This window comes from Miniopterus schreibersii (assembly GCF_964146895.1).
Source record: "Miniopterus schreibersii genome assembly, chromosome: 7".
Lineage (NCBI taxonomy): Eukaryota > Metazoa > Chordata > Mammalia > Chiroptera > Miniopteridae > Miniopterus > Miniopterus schreibersii.
In genome coordinates, this window is record NC_138108.1 from 65,348,914 (window position 1) to 65,368,531 (window position 19,618).

Genomic DNA, 19,618 nt, shown 5'->3' on the forward strand with positions numbered 1-19,618 from the left:
AGGAAACCGACTTGAGGGAGCACTCAGTGTTTCTACATCAGTGGTTCTCAGCTGGGTATTACCTCCACCCCAGGGGACATTTGGTAATGCCTGGAGTATTTCTGATTGTCACAACTGGGAAGTGTTGCTGGCTTCCAGCGAGGAGAGGCCAGGAAGGCTGCTTAACACCCTGTAAGGCATAAGCTGGTCCCTCACAACAAGAACTTATCCTGACCAAAATGTCAATAGTGTTAGAGCTGAGAACCCTCACTCTACATAGTAAAAATGTCAGTCTCTTCTGTTGAGCTTTAAGTGGATCTTTTTGTTTCACCGTTTTATGTAACAATAGCCCTTAAATACAAAATGGTTCTAAAATCATTCATCGAACTTGGCCAGTGTGGTTCAGCAGTTGAGCATCAACCTAGGATCCAGGAGATCGTGGTTTGATTCCAGGTGCAGGCACATGCCCGGCTTATGGGCTTGATCCCCAATAGGGGGAGCAGGGGACAGCCGATCAATGACTCTCTCATCATTGATGTTTCTGTCTCTCTCCTCCCTTCTTCTCTCTAAAATCAATAAAGACATATTTTAAAAAAATAAAAATAAAATCATTCATCAATATAGTTATTCTTTTATTGATCTCTTGTTTTTCCTCTCACCTTCTCAGTCTCTTTTGCTAGATTTTTTTCTCCTTCCTTCTTAAAATTGAAATGCCCCCAGGCTCAGACCTTGGTCATCTTTTTTTCTATCTTTCCTCACATCCTTGTGGAGTTTATATAGGTTTGTGGTTTAGCATATATCCATATGCTAACAGTTACTAGTAGATATTTGGCTCTGTCCAACTGCTTACTTTGCTTTTCCTTTTGGATGTTTTAAAAAAATCCCCAAAGTAGCACACCTAAAAATGAACTTCACATATGAGCCACAAAATCTGCCTTCCCAATCTCATATAGTGGCAACTCCATTTTCCAGGTATTCAAACTAAAAATCTTGGAGTCATCATCTTTTTCTCTCATAATGTCAAAGTCAGACAATGATGTTTAATCTACCTTCAAGGTACATGCAGGAGCCAACTACCTGACAGCTTTGCTGAAAGTAACTAATTTTGAACTGTCAACTTTCTTCTCAGTTGGCCTCCTAACTGGTCTTCTTCCTTCCCTTCTGACATCACAATAGCCAGAATGCTCCAGGGATTAAAAAACCTGATCTCTTGTTATTTTTCTGACTTCATCAAATGCTACTTTCCCCCTTACTCTTCTCCGGGGAAGCATTGGTATTTATAAAGCTCACCACTACCTGCTAATATAAGGACTTTCCTAAAATGTTCTCTTGGCATAAAATATTTTTCAGCCAGATATCCTACATGACTCAATTCCTGAACTCCTTCAAGTTTTTGCTCAAATATCGACATCTGAATCCATAACTTATTGATAATTGCAGTCTATTGCTCCACTCCCATTCTGGGTTCCTCACTAACCTGCTCTTTCTTATTAAACTGCCACATAATTTACTCATCTATTATATTTACAATCTATTGTCTACTTCATGTTGCTATAAATAAATTCCTAGATGGCAGATATTCTTACTCTTTTGGCCACTACTGTAATCCTAACATCTAGAACACAACACGTCATAAAAATAGGTATATATATATTTAAATTAGAAGCAATAAACTAATTGAAAATCTTTGGTATTCAGGGAGATAGTATATCAATCTTTTTTAAACTTTATTTTTATTGTTGACACTATTAAAGATGTCCCCATTCCCTCCCCCCCTTTGCCCACCTCCACCCAGCCTCTGCCCCCTTTTCTCTCTGGCCATCACCACACTGTTGTTTGTGTCTATGGGTTATGCATATATGTTATTTGGCTAATCCCTTCACTTCCTTTCATCCCGTTCCTCTCTCCCCTGTGACAACTGTCAGTCTGTTCCCTGTATCCATGCCTCTGTTTCTATTTTGTCAGTTTATTTTGTTCATTAGATTCCACATATAAGTCAAATCATATGGTATTTGTCTTCCTCTGACTGGCTTATCTCACTTAGCATAATAATCTCCAGGGCCATCCATGCTGTCCCAAAAGGTAAGATTTCCCTCTTTTTTGTGGCTGAATAATATTCCATGGTGTAAATGTACCATAACTTTTTTATCCACTCATTTACTGATAGGTACTTGGGCTGTTTCCAGATCTTGGCTATTGTAAGTCTTTTACAGTTATTTTTTCTTCTGCAATATTCAATTAATCACAAATTTAAATACTTTTATCTTTAGCTATATCTCATTTTTATCTACTTCTGTCTTACAAAACCTAGATTGAACTTCCACATTCTTCATTCCGGAGTCCATCCAGTAAGCCTCCTGAGATTTTCCTGTATTTCCTTTTGGTCCCAATCTCTATCCATTCTCTAGGCTGTAGCCAAAATAACCTTAAAACCTTAATCTAATCACATTTCCCTACTTAAATCCTAATGCATTTCCATTGGTTTACAAGCCTCTCCAAGATAATGAGCTTCAGCTTCCATCACGCCCTTCCCATATCCTCACACACCTATGAATATACCCATATACACCCACAAACACATTTTTTCTAGCCATAAATAAACCATACTTTATTTCCAAGAATGCAACTTGACTTCAGAATCTTCAATAAATGGTATTCCCTCTGCCATCTTTAATTATCACGACAAACCAAAGCTGCTTTACTAAGAAGCCCTTTTTCATTATTGTGTTTTTCATTGAGATTGGTCTTGGTCTTGTTTAGACACTAGAAATCTCAGCCTACATGAGATATTTTCAGGTCTTCCAGAAGGCCTAACTGAACTGTGACTGTTTGCAGGGACAGGATCACAGAAAGATTGACTATGATCAGAAGAATAACAATTGCATACCAGGGAAGTAGCCTATGAGGTGACCTCATTACCACTGCAGGTTCTGTTTAGACTTGGAAATGGAATTGGTAGTTTATCTAGGGAGTAATCATACAGTATGAAGCAGATTTTAATAGAACTGGCAAGGAAATGATATATAAAACTCAGCAGTACACCCACACATCTTCACAAATTGAATGAATCTGATGGATGAGAGACAATGAATTATGAAAGTCTAATTTGTGTGTTCATAATACACACGTACAGGTCTGCTGCACAGAAAATGTCCCTGTTCGTCCACAAGACGCTGACCCAGTGATCCTGGGGGGGACGTGCTTTCCACATGTGCTTCTCTGACTCTTCTTTTTCTGTTTATTGTGTCTTAACCCCCTTTCTTATAGATTCATGACTTATTCATTAAAGTCAACTTCTTTTGCCTGTTTAAGGCATGACTTTCAATTCAGCTTATAGGCAAATAAAGGTGTGAAACCGATTAGGCACCCGGGTGAGGGGGAAACGGAACACAAGTCCCTTTAGAACAAGGGGCAGCGGATTGATTGCTCTCCTAGGGAGCTAGTTTGCTTTTGATACACTGATTCATAGAGCCTAATGTTTACGAGGAGACAAAAGGTACATTTTTAAAGTGATATAGCTTTAATTTTAAAGCCAGAGTCTAAAGTTTAATGTTTTTTTAAACTGTAACTTAAATTTAGTCAATTTAACGTTTTACAATCTCTGCTTTCAGATATCTCTGCAGTGCCTCTCAGGCGTTTAAACTGCAATTGCCAGAAGGCAACTTGACTCCTTAATTCCAGGCCACTCAATAGAGAGATGGTATCAAAATCATCCCCGTAAACACCAACACATTTGTAACTTACTGACTAATGCATGACAATTCATAATTGTCATTAGATATATCCTGAAGGCTATATAAAAGGCATAGTTACATAGAAGGATAATATTTTAAATTGTTATATAATTTAGTATTTAGAAGCTAAAGATTTTTATAGATAATCTAACCCCAAACCTTTATTTTATACACTATATAATTTATAAAGAAACTAGAACTAGGTCTTAAATCCAGTTCCTGACTTCAAATTTAGTGTGCTTTCTAACCTTCCACTCTATCTTTTGTTTACCTAACAGTGTGTATGAAGGTTTTGAGAGCCAGTTTTGATCTTTATGGAGGGATAGTGGTAAATCATAAGAAATAAGTTAATAGAACATTGAACATGCTAAAAATTTTAATAAAATCACATAGAAGATATTGAATCTGTAATCCAAAGACAACTTTGGTGTTTTTTGAAAATTGCATACTTTTGTTTGGTTTCTTTTTTCCTTAGCAAGAGTTTATTCCACATTGACATGGTCCTATAATATACATAAATAGAGCTTCAAAATTATTCAATTGAAATAGTCTCTTCCTCAGAAGAAGTTGTAGGTAGCAGCCAGGGATCTCATCCTTGAAGTGGTTTGAGACCTCGGACACATTGTAGCTCTGCATATAAGTATTTATTCATTCATATTTTGTGGACCAAAAGTGGAAATAGTGTGACATACACCACAAACATACACACACGTTTTTTAAAGTATCTTTACATCTTTGTTTTTATAACATTACATTAGAAGATAATTAACTTTGGTAAAAAGAAGTGATTTTTATTTTCTTAGCTTTACACAAAGATGAAAAAAAAATCACAAATGAAATATGTGACCAAGTCAATCTATCCTGTGTTGACTATATTTTCATAAAGTATATTGCTAACTATAAGAATTTTGTTACAAAAAAGATACTATTTCCATGGCTCAAATGCTTGAAGTCCATTTTCGAAGGTTTTCTTCTCTTCTCGACTAAAAAAATAAATGTCTCCAGTAACTTACATCTTTAGTTTTCCTGAAGATGGCGTTATGACAGATACCCTACAGTCCAGAGCTGTAAAGGATTAACTGTGTAAAGTAGTAACCTCGAATTTCGTTACAATTGAGCTGCCAACTTTTCTGTAAGATTTAAGTATTTCATTCACTTGACTAATATATCTCGACAAAAAAGAATGCCTCAGGCCTCAAAACTTTTGTTGTGTATTTGGAGAGCTTATTAGGGAAGAAACCATCTATCTGGAGAAAGCAGTCAAAATGTGTCTTCTACTTTGTGGAACAATATGAGCAACGCCTTTGTTGTCAGAGTCACCACAGGTCTCAAACAGGACATATTTCATCAGTACTCTAGGCCGTTGGCCTGTCTGTCTAATGAGCTGGCCGAACGGACAAATGAGAATGTTATATTTTCTTTTTAATTGTATATGTTTGTTTTGTTTTGTTTTCAGCTTCTTTGGGGGTGAAAGACTTAGCTATATTTTGTTTTCATGTTCCTATTTTGCCAGGTCAGACTCCATTCCACTCCCAGAGCCTGTTTACTTTTCCTGTGTGTCCCATCTTTTCATTTACCTGATTGATTTTAAAACTCTTCATAACTTGTCTGTTCTTTATATCAAGATCCAGCAAGAATTTCTACTCTCCAGTCAAGATCAGTATCAGAGTCCCTTTTCTATGGCTTATGCTTTTCCTGATCCTGGTCTGTAAGCAACAAAGAGAAGTTATTTCATCCCAATGCAACTCACTATAAAGGGTGGTTTCCGAATTGGGCCGTCGGTTCCTTGGCAATAGCACCATCCTGTTGCTGCCTCCTTGCTGTTCTTTCTTCTGTTCAGTCCTGCTCTTTAGTGTTGAACGTCATGGAGCATTCAGTCTGTTCTGAGTCCCTGAGGATGAGCACTTGGTAACATCTTCACCCTGCTGCCTTTATTCCAGGAGAATCGTCCGGTCACTGATGATTCATGACTTTAGGTGGAATTTATTAGGTGTGCCCGGCCTTCACCCCATGTTCTAACTACCTTAGTTGATATTGAAATTACATGAGGAATTCCTTGATCAAGGAACCACAGAATAAATGTGTAGATTTAAATGAGTCTGTAACTCATTACTATCTCTTGTGTTTAGCTTTAAAAAACATTGTTTTACTTTCTTAAAACAGTATTCTTTACCTTAACAGTGTGACTTAAATTTCATTTATTTTTCTATAATTTATCATTAGTAGGACTTCACCAGACTGCTCACTTGACAAAGTACCATTAAATCAAACTTCTGAATGCTTTATTATTAGGGATTTGGGTTCTTAATTGTCAGCAGTCCAAGTAGAGCAATAGGGAATGGAAAGATAATCAGACTTTTTGTGCATGAGTAAAGTAAAATGAAAATCCTTTTTTGTCCTAAAAAAAGTGGAATTTGCAGTATATATGTCCTATTTTTGCCAGGATACCATTATGGTATAAAACCATGAGTAAATTTAAATCTGATAAAGGAAAAATAGATATTTTCCTATGCTCACGCTAGACAACAAATACCATATTTTTCTGCGTGCTAAAGGTTTGTTCTCCTGGAGTTAGAAAATGATAAATATGCTCCAATAGGCTCTAAACAGATTATGATGGTTATTTTTTTCATTGTCTCTTACGCTTATAAATATAATATCTTACCCTGACATGTGCATGTCATTTGTTATGACAACTTTTTTTTTTACCTTTTTTTAAAAATATATATATATATATATCTTTATTAATTTCAGTGAGAGGAAAGGAGAGGGAGAGAGAGGTAGAAACATCAATGATGAGAGAGTCATTGATCAAGCCCGCAACCCGGGCATGTGCCCTGACCGGGAATCGAACCCCAATCGCCTGGATCCCAGGTCGATGCTCAACCGTTGAGCCACGCCCGGACAGGCTAACTTTTTTTTTTTTTAAACTATATCTTTATTGATTTCAGAGAGAGGAAAGGAGAGGGAGAGAGAGAGATAGAAACATCAGTGATGAGAGAGTCATTGATCAAGCCCGCAACCCGGGCATGTGCCCTGACCGGGAATGGAACCCCGATCGCCTGGATCCTAGGTCGATGCTCAACTGCTGAGCCACGCCCAGCCAGGCAATATGATTACTTTTAAATGCCTCCAAACTGGAAAAAAACCCACAAAAAACAGTTAATTTAAATGACATCGGAACCCATGAAAATAATTTTGTGATTTAACTGAGAGACATCTTTATGTTCTATTCATCTATGTATATTATTTTTACGTCATTTCTAGAGTATGTCTGTAGAATGTTTTTTATTTAACTTTAGCTATCTATGAGATATTACTCAGTAGATGGATAGTATTTATTGTTAGAATTAGAAATAGTGTACAGTAAAATTTCATAATTTCAGTTTTCAAACCAATAGGTGGAAAGACTGATAATAAAAGTCAGAACGCCTAGAAATTTCTGGGGTTCTGTGTTTAGTTCAAGCCATATTTTTCTTCCTTGAGATCTCAATAATCTCATAGCAGATAGTTACTTGCAATTCTTGTTCCTTGCTACCTCATAGTTTTTGTTTGTTTTGCAAAATTCAGTCTCTTCTCTTTTAATCCAAGTTTACTTCTTAATAAAATATACTCACGAATAAACCACATGAGAAACTTTCATGTGTCAAAACCCCATATTTTCACTGGTTGCCAATTCCTAATGATGTTCTTACACATCGCCTACGTGTCTAGTTATAATCAACTTCAAAGAGTTGTTTCCATTTTTTTTTTTTAAGTATATCTTTATTGATTTCAGAGAGAGGAAAAGAGAGGGAGAGAGAGAGAGAAAAACATCAGTGATGAGAGAGTCATCGATCAGCTGCCTCCTGCACGGCCCCCACTGGGGATCGAGCCGCAACCCGGGATGTGCCCTGACCGGGAATCGAACTGTGACCTCCTGGGTGCTAGGTCGATGCTCAGCCACTGAGCCGTGCCCAGCCGGGTGTCCATTCTTGATATAATCCCTGCAAATCTTTTCTCACTTCTGGTTATGCACAATAAATTTGGCCATGTACAATTAATTACTACATGAGTTCCTGCTCAAAGTGATCAAGTTAATTGAAGGGCAGAGAGCATACATTATTCTCCTTGCTGTCTGTTCCCAATGGCTTCTTGTACCTTTGTCTCACAATAATTCAGAAATGCAATATTAAGCAGAAAATCCAAACTAGCAGATTTAATATAGATGACAGAGATTGTAGCTTCCCTCAAAAGATATTTAAATGCAGAATCTCTCTAAGTGTGCCTATCTGTACTGTTTACTTTTCAACTTGTAAATCAAATTCTATGTGGTGAGGATGCAGGGCCAGTGGAACTTCTTTAAATTCCTGAAAACAGTCTATTGATCGAAACTCTTTGAAAAAATTTTCTAACAGTATCTATTCAAGCTGAACATATGTATAACTTAAACTCAACACTTCTATTTCTTGCTAAGTACTCAATAGAAATAAGTGTTTGTGTCTTGAGACATGCACAAGAATAGTATTCATGACTTTAGTTATAAGGATCTAAAACTGTAAACAAGCCAAATGGACATCATTAGTAAAATGGTAGACAAATTGTGGTATATTCATAAAAATAAATAAAACATTATTAAGAACTGTAATGCACAAAATATGGATGAATTTCACAGATAGGATGTTGAGTAAAGAAGTCACAAATAGAAGAGTATGATTCTATTTACATGGATTTGTTTAAGCTAATCTATGGTGTTAGACATCAGAATTATCGTTACTCTCAGAAAAATACTGACTGGGAGACATCACAAGTTAAACATGTAATTCTGGACATATTCTATCAGAGTGATGAATAAAAAGGGTCAATGATACTGGTAAAACTCCAGTGAGTTGTACACTGGAACTGTGAAATTATATAGCTATAACTATTAAGACTAGGTGTTTAGTATATTTAAAATCTATGTAATAATTAGCTCCTGACCTTGTTAATATGATTTTCATACACGAATGTATAGTACAGAAAAATTCACCAAGTTGTTTTTGAAAATTCTGTGGTCTGTTGTTTTGTTTTCTTGTAGTGTCCTGAATTTAAAAGGCCCAGGGACATTGCAGTTGACTGGGTAGCAGGAAATATTTACTGGACTGATCATTCTAGAATGCACTGGTTCAGTTACTACACCACTCACTGGACCAGTCTGAGATACTCTATCAACGTAGGGCAGCTGAATGGCCCCAACTGCACCAGGCTCTTAACAAATATGGCTGGAGAACCCTATGCTATTGCTGTAAATCCTAAGAGAGGGTAAGTTAATGACTTGGTTATTTATATTTCTTGATATGAGTGTCCATTTTAGAGATTGTTCCATCTTTACAGTTTTGTTTCTGTAATGAGTGTTCAACAGATAATAGATTCACAAGACTTCTGAAAATCCCTCCACTTCTTTTGTAAAAAAGCATGTCCATGTTATTTTACACCAAATAGATGAGCAAAATTTATTTTTCCCTAAAAAGCTGCAAAATTATACATTCAGTGTGTGTTTGTGTGTGTTTTTTAATAATGTTTATTAATTTTAGAGAGAGGAAGGAGAGGCAGAGAGAGATAGAAATATCAATGATGAGAGAGTCATTGATCAGCTGCCTCCTGCACGCCGTTTGTTGGGGATCGAGCCCACAACCCGGGCATGTGCCCTGACCAGAAATTGAACCACGATCTCCTGGATCCTAGGTTGATGCTCAACCACTGAGCCACGCCCAGCCAGGCTGTGTGTGTGTGTGTGTGTGTGTGTGTGTGTGCATTTCAGAATAATGAAACTAATGTGATAAACAAATAACCACTATGGTGAATCTAATACTGAATTTTTGTAACATTAAACATAATGTTAAACATATTAAGTGTAGAATATTAGTGTTTTTAGCTATTTGTGACAATAAAAGATGAAGGCATATTATGTATAAATAAAGGTAAACTATTTAACACAACCATTTACTTTCTTTTACTTGAATTTTTTTCTTTCTTTAGTCTTTCTCTTTTTCGTTTAGAAGCAATGACCAAAAAGTAAGTAGGGGGATGTTAAATAAAACTCCTGATCACGCATAAAGTGTTTCAGCCGGTGCTTAATAAAAGGAAGCAAATGCTCTTTACTTAGCAAAATCGTGCAGTGTCGCGTCTTCTAAACAGAGAATGTATCTGTCTGAGGGAGTAGTTACTTTACCAAAAAAAAGAATGAAAGCATATTGATGCAGCATCCATAACACAAATATTCTGTGACAACAGAGGATAGCTTTGTTAGAAATACTCCTAAAATGTTAATGATATTTTCAAAATGGAACTTTTAATATCGAATAATAAACTACAGTGCATATTATTAAACAGTGGCTCTCAACTTTTAGAGCTTAGTTAAGATCGTTTTAAATGTTGATTCCTGGGGCCCTCTATTGGAGGTTTCCATTCTGTAGCTTTAGAGTTGGGTCCAGAAATGTGCTTTTTCAGGGACTCTGGGGCTGATTCTGATGCTCATGATCTGAAGAAACACTGTGTTTTGCGGTAGAGTTGAGTTATAACCAACTTGACCTATCTTTTCAGGATGATGTATTGGACTGTTGTTGGGGACCACTCCCACATAGAAGAAGCAGCCATGGACGGTACTCTGAGAAGGATTTTAGTACAAAAGAATTTACAGAGACCCACAGGTATGATGTATTTCTGACATGGTTTAAAATTGTAGCATCATGCAAAACATATTTAGTGTTACAATTCTTTAGTTTTGTTGGCAATATAATCATTTTTACAAGCAAATACAGTAATTTATAGTTTGACATTATGAAAGTCATTAACATCTCATGTTGTATTTTTCCAACTTGAAAGCCAGGCTCTGATCATACTGTCAGTGATATTACGGGGATATTATTTGAAAACTGCCTAAGTTTTAAGGCCATTATTTGGCTTTCACATGCATGAAATTTTGACAGTTTATAGCAAAGTATTAAGGTATAGCAATGTATTCTTACAGAAAAATGTTAACGATGCTGGGGTGGATGGTAATACTTGAGGACACGAAACTAAATGAAGGATGAGCTGGGAAAACATCGATAATTTTTGTGAGACAGGTTTGATGATGCCTTGCTTTTTGATTCTCAGATTTCAGCCTGGCTTTCATTTGCCTCCCAGTTGTGTCATCGACACAACCATGTCGGCTCCACTCCACTCCACACTTCGCATCCCCAGGGCTGCTCAGGAGCTGAGGCTTTGATTGCGCCCCTCTGCCCTTTCTCTCATTCCATTTCTCCCCCAGGCTTCCGTCTAGAATTCCCTCCAGCTTTTGTACATTTAGCTGTAACTTACCCGTCTTGTAAGGTCTAAGTGGAGCGCTATTTCCTCAAGAAAAACATTTCCCACTTCAGGAGTCTCTGGGATTTTGTGCCACCCACTCCCGCCTACTCCATCCCCATCAAAAGGATAGAATACATTTTCTAGAGCACATATAATTTAACAGTTATGCTTTGTGATAGATTTTGTAGTTGAAAATTTATATTTGGCACTTATATTCTTATTAACTTTTAATGTGCCTTATGCCTTTTCCTCCAACTAGATTGTTTTTACTCTTTATGGGAATGAGCAGTCTTTGGGATTTTGTTCACTTATGTAAGTGTGTCTCCATTCAGCAATTTAACAAATACTAATTGAACGCCCACCTGGTGCCAGAAATTGTTCCAGATGCTGAAGAAATAAGTTACTACCCTTGTGAAAAGAATCCCTTTCCCATGAAACTTACCTTCCTGTAGAGAAGAGAATATATATTATGCATCGTGTCAGGTAGTTATAAGTGCTATATAGAAAAAAGCATACTATGGGCCGGGCAGTTATGAGGTGTAGTGTTTTAGTTATGACTATCAGAGAAGAGATCTCTAGAAAGGTAGTATTTGAAAATATAACAATAAAAAGCGATAGCAAGTCATGTGAATGTGTGAAGAAAGGGATTTCCAAGCAGAAAGAACAGAAAGTTCTGAGTTAGGAATGAGCTTAGCACGTGTCTAAAAACAGCAAGAATGTCAGTGGGTATGCCTAGAAGCGTATGAGAGTGGTAGACATGAGGGTGACCAGCCAGCCAGGGACAGAGGATCTGGAACCTGGAACACACTGATAAGCCCTGGATTCTATTCTAGCTTTAAGGGGAGTCATTGGATAGTATTGAGGAGGAGAGTGGCCTGTCTGCCCAAACACAATTTTTATTGTTTAAAGACCTGTGTTTTTTTTTCCTTAGCTTTTTATTTTTCACTAAGTTTAGACTTATAAAAAAGTTGCAAAATTACTTCAGAAATTCTCTGATGTTAACATCTTATATAATCACAGAATATGTAACATCTCCATTTTCAAGAATGAAATGCCAGCAGTTTATAGAAGAGCATGTAGGAGGGTGCTTAGAAGGGAGCCTGAGACAGGAGTTCTTGCAAAGGTTATTTATAAAGGGAGTGTAATTCAGGAGAAACCTGTAAAAGGTGGAGAAAGGGAAAGAGCCCAGAAAGACTGTGACTTAGGAAAAGTCTAGTCTCAGCTTGAGCCATAGAGCAAGTGCTTTTAGTATAAATTCCACTACAGGCAAGGGGACCATCTCTTAATATTTCCCACAGCTGTTGCTTGACCCTAACTTCCCAAGCGGGCTGCTGAAGGCAGTTGAGCACAACTCTTTGCAGAAGGGAGGCAAGTGTGAGTCCTTAGCTGCTGAAGCAGCAACTGGGAGATGGGTACCTTGCCTAGCAAAGGAAATTAGGCCTGGGTCCCACAGCGTCTTCTTTAGCGGACTAAATGAAGGTGCATGTATTGGACATTTCCCATGTGCTAACCGCTCTGCTCAGCACTATGTGTAATTTAATGAACATGGCACAGTACTTTTTCTCATGAAGTTTACATCTGGAAAGGAAAAAAAATCTGAGGCATAATCAGAAGTAACTACTGTTGTGGCAAAATACGAGAATTGTCACATATCTTGTAATATTTTGGAAGTTCAGAATCAAGAAAGATTGTCTCCAGTATGAAAAATTAAACAAAAAAACAAACTATGTAAAAGGTAACTCTTGAAATAGTGCTTTAAGAATGGGTAAACATTTGAAAGGCGGGAAGATACTCCATCATGACACAGTGTTTATGAAGATTTTCTTTGGAGTTAGATACATCTGTTTTTGTTGTTTTTAATTCCAGGGCATCACTTATTAGCTCTGAGGTCTCAGAAATGAACTATTATCTTCAAAGTTTGATTTTGTTATTAACAAACCAAGGGGTAATAATAACTAACTTAAAATATCACTGACTGTGTGAAATGACATAGCACTCTGAACCTGGGCTGCGCTGTGGACGTCATGGCGCACCTGAAAAGAGACAAGGCAGCTAATGTAAAATGAGCTGAGAACAGAGGACATTACATGCTAAGGTGTTTAGACATGGCTTTTTAGTCAATAAGGAACCACTGTAAAATTTTGATTCAAAGACTGCTGTGAATAGCATAAGCTTTCAGGCATGTGTAGCACTGTGCCAGTGGAATGAATGATAAAGAGACTGAAAAACCAGTTAGCAATCCTTTGAATTGTCCCATTGAGAATGGAGAACATAACTAGAACAGTAACCCTGAGATTAAAAACAGAATTAAGCAGAAATAAAGCAGAATTAGAATAATAGAATTTATCGAATGCATATGAGAATAAAGGAGGAGATAAGAAATATCTCCAATAAATTCAAGTTATTCATACAAGCATCTTCTTGTATTTTTCCTTCATCCATCCCTCCTTTCATTCAAAAAATATTGTCACTCACTATATGCCAGGCACTCTTCCTCATTTGAAATATAGGTCCCTGCACTCATGGACATTATAGTCTAACGTGGGTGACTCTAAAAACAAAACCAAAAATGTGTGTGCGCTCACACATGCACGTGTGTGTAAATGGCTGGATAGGGAAGAGTGGGTGCTGCAGAGGTGTCTCTGATTATAGTGGCGAGGAGAGGCTTTTTGAGGAGAGCTGATTATTAAGAGTAGTTGCTAAATGATGTGAAAGGATTGGCTGCATCCTGATGTTAAAACACAAACTAAAGAACAGGTCAGAAGACCCTGAGATAGCAAATGGAATTGAAAGAAATCCAAAGAGCAAAAGAAACAAATTGGAAAGAAGCATGAGACCAGGCTTAGAGAGGCGCACAGGGGCCACCCCTGTGAGGTCTTAGAGGCCGTGGAAAGTACCGTTGACTCGTGTTAAGCAGGTCACAGAATCTGTTCAGACATCCATAGGGACACATCTAGAAGGCAGTTGGTGTGAGGCTCTCGACTTCTTTTCTAGCAGGCATATTTGACTTTTCTTCTCAGCAACTCTGTTCTGAAACTTCTGCCCCACTTACAGGAGTTGACTCTTAGAAGCCTTTAATTTACTGTTTCAACTAATAGTTATTATGTGCCTAGTATATATCAGGCACAATTCTAGGCACTTGGAACATAGGGGTAAACGCACAGTTATCACTCCTAGTCCTCCTAGTGTTTACATTCTAGTAGAGGGCAAGCGCTGAGATGCCTCAGTAAAAATATAATATTTAAAAAGTAAATTATAAAGTACGTTTTGAAGTGTTTAGTGCTATGGTGAGAAGAATGAAAGTATAGTGGTAAGAAGGTCAGTGGGAGGAGGGGGGCGATTAGTTTGCAGTATAACATTTTTAAGTCATTAGATGGAACTTTTGAGAAGACGGCACTTGAGCCCAGATTGTGTGAGGCTGTCACTCAGCCACAGCAGATGTTGCAGGTGTGAGTGCAACTCAAGGTTAGTCAGCCAGAGGAGATATCTCACAGATAACTGGAAGTTGGAGTTCTGGAGATCAAAGCAGAAGTAGGAATTTAATTTGAAGAATTAGCAACAGAAAGCTGATATTTAAAGATGTTGGAGTTCTTTAGGTGGACAAGGGAAGGGAAAACAAGCTTCTTAAGGTAGAATTTTGTGAAATGTATATATTTAGAAGAGTAAAGGTCAAAAGTAAGGTCTGCAGCAGTGCCTGAGCAATAGGAGCCAAGCAAGAGGATTCAGTGTCATCACAGCTGAAGGAAGAGTTTCAGTAGGAAGATGGTGTACGCAATAGGGACTGGCAATAACAGCATAGCCTTCCATTTATATGAGAGTTAAATTGAGCAACCTGCATAAACTTTTGAGTGCCAATTCTCTCATCTGTAAAACAGATTGATAATATCTACCTTACCTATAATTAGTGTGCTTAAAAATAATTATGTGTTGAATGAATGAAGAGATGAATACCTACAATTTTTAACATTTTAACCAATGATATGGTTGTAAGGCTTCTTTTAACAAATCACACACTTGTGTGTGTGTTTTATTAGGAACTATATTAGGAACCCCCAAAGGGTACGAGATCCTTCCTCTTTACAGCTGCGTAGTATTCCATGGTGTGAATGTCCCACAGCTCTAACCTATCTTCTGTTTCAATCATTTGTGAGGCGGTTGAGCAGTATGCTGCACAGGAATAGGAAGGCAATCTGTTTTGTTCTATGCTCCATGCCTCATACTTGGTGAAGTATGTTGCCAGGGAGGTGCCTTATGAATGTAAATGTTGTTAATGAGTGCTGGGTCAGATAAGGACATTTTCCAGTTTTCTCTCAAGTAGAAGGGTATGCAAGATTATATGCATTTGATTTAAGTACCATATTATTTTATTTATAGGAGCTTATTTATGTTGCCTTTAACTTCCCCCAAATTGTGGCAGTTTTTGAGAGAATAAAGAATTACACACTGGCCCTTGGACTAGTCTTAAACTATTTGATTCAGTCAGCAAATTTTTGCCCTTGTCTAACCAAAGTTCTCTAATTAAATAAAATGGACAAAATCCTAAGGACTGCTTTGGAATTCTACAATGCACTTATTTTACTGTCATAAATAAATATGTACATATATATGGAAAAATAATGTAGTTTGAAATCTAAGACTCTCAGTAGTAGTAGGCAACCTTTCTTAAAAAAATATTTTTAACAATTTTTTAAAATAAATTTGATATAGTGGTAAATATCTTTAATTTGGGGGGCCTCTCTTATCAGCTCTTAAATCAAGAATACAGTAGTTGCACACTTGCTGGTTATTACTACCTCACAAATCTTGGCTTTGCTTTAACACAGAATGTATATAATATTTTCTCTATTTCTGAAAAGGCAGTAATTTTAATGTATTGTTCTCTCAAAATCTTCTTTGTTAAATATTACATTGGTACTATGGTCATTTCTCATAAGAGTTTTCTTTTTTCTTTTTTTCAAGACTTTAGTAAAAATAGGGAAACTAGTGGGAAGACAACCTTAGAAAATTTCAGAATTCAACCAAAGTGAAAGTCAAAAGTTTCTAAAATGCAATAGTAGTTTTGGTATCATGGGAAATGTTAAGCAAATGACTACATGATTAGGGTCTTTATTGTGCATTTCTAAAACTTAGTGATCCTGTGTCTTTATCTTCTATAAACCCTCCAAATTGTGATTCCATTTAGAACAGGTTGGGCATTTTATTTTAAATTTTCTGTACTTATACTGACTGGGTTCCACATATTCATCATCCTCAGTTTAGATAAGAATGATTGTCTTTGAAATTGATTTTTCCCCTGGTTTATTACTGGTTCTTTAAGACAAAAAGGAAATGTAATATTTTAAAGCTAGCAATGGACTAGAATGGACTAGTTTTTTCATATAAATTTGACTCTCATCTCTATAACTAGAAAAGTAGTTAATTTTTTTATTAACTTTTTAATTTAAAAGACTATATCTTTTATTAAAGAGCTTAAGGAAAAATCAAAATCATTGATTTGTGAAATTTGTGAAATATAAACCCCATCTATCTAAAAGCTTTGTTATATAATTTTTATCTAACTGTCATTGCATTGGATAATATAGTATGTGAGCAGAGCTGATAAAGATGTGTATGTTTTATACTAGCCTAGACTAATAATGCAATATATGATACTTTTGGGAACTTTTTACTGCTGAAGAATCTGTAAAATCAATATTTATAGTTAACTTGGATTACACACCATTGTGTTTTTTTTCTATAATTAGAATATTTTACATTTTTAAATATAAAGACCAATTTCATTGGGCACACAGCTTTTTAAAACTTACTTCTTTATTCTATTACGTAGTAAAAGAGAAAGAAAATTGTTTTTCTTCTTTTTTAGACAAATCTTTTGAAATAAAATGGCAGCAGCAGGAAAAAGCAAAAACATAACTCCCAACATGGCTCCAAATAACAAATTTATCATCAAGCAGAAACTAGTAAAACATAGAACACTTGTTTTCATTATGAAGTTTTTCCTAGAGGTTGATTGGACGAATGAAGTCCTTATGTCATGCTTGAGGAGCAATATTTACATTTATTTTGATCACATTGGGACTAGATCTACCTACTTAATTGAAGATTTATTCCCAAATGTTGTTCACCATAATTTTTTATTTATTCTAATTGTTCAATGTTGGGCAATCTACATAGAAATACAATTAGCACAATTTCAAAAAGACCTTTCATTTAGTTGCCTTGTCATTGAAGTGTGCTCAATTGTTTATTGAATGTTCTGTTTGGAAAAGCTCTTTCACATTCACATGCCAGTGGTATTTTACTAATATTGTTCTGTCAAAGTATGTACTACCTCAAATCTAAAGACACAAAAATTAAATATCTACAGCAATGGAGGTTTATTTTAGAATCTGTGTGTCGTAGACCTTACTCATCTATATTGAAGGAACATTACTTAAGACATTCTAAGTGTTGACTTTTTTTGCAAGAAGATCATGGCCAGATTCCAATCACATTATAAAATAAAATTTAAAAAATATTAAATTTGAATAAATAGAAAAGCATTTTTATCATATGTTATTTTAGTCCACTGTTATTCACTAACAGATATTGAAAATAAAAATAAAGACAAGCCATCTCAGAGCAAAGTAATGATTAAAGAAAAAAAATTAGAGAGGAAAATTTAAGCACAACTAGAACCTTAAGGAATTTACCATTCATTCTCCACTATAATCATCAACCTTTAGTCTATTTAAGCTTTACATGCACACAGATGTCTCACATCACTATAGGCCAACTCCAAATGGGTGAAAGTATCTTAAAATTAATCCCATAACCTTTTATGTATTGAGAAATGCACCTCATGAAAATATTAAAAATATAACTAATTAAACTGAATTATTATTATTTTAAATATATCTTTATTGATTTCGGAGAGAGGGAAGGAGAGAGAGAGAGATAGAAATATCAGTGATGAGAATCATTGATCGGCTGCCTCCTGCACCCCTCCTACTAGGGATGGAGCCCACAACCTGGGCATGTGCCCTGACCGAAAATCAAACCTAGATCTCCTGGATCCTAGGTCAATGCTCAACTGCTGAACCATGCTCGGCTGGGCTAAACTGAATTATTTTAAAAGTTGTATAAGTTACTTAAATGATAAGTTAATTATGTGTATACTACAAAGCTAAAAACAAAAATATCATGGAAAAGTCTTTTAGAAAATAGCCATAGCAAAGAAATCAGTTAACTGTGGAAGGAAAGGATACTTAAGGTAGCTTTTCCAATGTGAAATAAGATTTTTGCTACACTTTATTAAATAAATTCTATGTAATCTATACATATGTATTTCTGATAACAATTGTTTCACGTTTTCTAATTTGTACAGTATAAGATATCGATTATATAAATTCTGTGATGCTTGAAGAGAAACATCCATCATAATTGTACATTAAGAAGCAAAAACATAATTTTAAATAATATCAACTTTATTTCTGTTATTTGTCTGTGTGTTGATTGGCAGGCCTGGCTGTGGATCACTTTAGTGAGAGGATCTACTGGGCTGACTTCGAGCTCTCCCTTATCGGCAGTGTTCTCTATGATGGCTCCGACTCAGTAGTCTCTGTCAGCAGCAGACAAGGTTTGTGAAGTGCTTTCGGTATTTAATTATTATTCACAGAATTAAACAATGGTATGTAAATATAAGCATGAACGCTTTATATTTTGGATTTCCTGAAATTCTTCTTTCAACTTGTAGCTCTTACTATTGATTACAATTTTCATTCCTACTAGAATAACAGATGCCCAGCCAGAACCAACTTCTGGACTCTTAGGACAAACATGGTCCATCTCTACCTAGATTCAGAAATTTCACATTCTGTTGCTTCTGAGGATATTTCATTCTAAGCAGAACGCTTCAAGTAGTGAAGATTAGCATCTGTGAAAACCAATTTTATTTCAAATTGCAGTGATAACAAGCAGGAAAGAAGTTACTGGATACAGTAAAATATGAGAGTAAAACTATTATTATTATAGGTATACTTTCATACGGGGGAAAGCGGTAGGTAAAATGACAGCTTACCGCTGCCATCAGTGACCTCAGGGTCTGCTTGTGCTGTTCGTTTTTTCTCTCCACCTCTGTCCTGCCTCCTCTGCTCTTTCTCACTTTCCAGCTCCCTTTGGTGCCTCATATTTCTTTGACTGGCAACCTCACTTCTTTCTGTGAATTTAATTTCTTTCCCTTCTGTTTTTTATGTTTTTTTCCTTTCCCTACCACAACCTCTTCTTTTATTTACCACCAAATCCTCATAATATATACTTGAAGTTTTTATATTTACACACTATATTTAGTGAACATAGTTTTTCTTCTTTTTTAACAAAAGCAGAGTTGTTGAAAGAGAAATCATTAAATCGAACTTTCATTGTGCCTTTGCCTAGTGTGTGTGTGTTTTGTGTGGTGACTATGAGTGGAAAAAATAATTCCTCATTTCTGTAATTTATTACAAGGAAGTTAAACTCTTTCAGCTTGTGTATATTTTACTATTTCAAAAAACATTGAAGAAAAATATATGTTTAAAATACATTTTATGTTCTACAAACTCTAGATAATAGGTAAAATA

At 36.0% G+C, this 19,618-nt stretch overlaps 1 protein-coding gene across 1 annotated transcript in view; it reads left to right on the top strand.

Annotated features, from left to right (window-relative positions):
- Positions 1 to 19,618, top strand: part of LRP1B (LDL receptor related protein 1B) — a 1,542,074-nt gene that overhangs the window by 1,442,839 nt on the left and 79,617 nt on the right. The window contains exons 78-80 of the mRNA XM_081143443.1: positions 8,770 to 8,993; positions 10,275 to 10,381; positions 18,523 to 18,639. Coding sequence (XP_080999569.1) covers positions 8,770 to 8,993; positions 10,275 to 10,381; positions 18,523 to 18,639 — 448 coding nt within the window. The remainder of the gene's footprint in view (positions 1 to 8,769; positions 8,994 to 10,274; positions 10,382 to 18,522; positions 18,640 to 19,618) is intronic.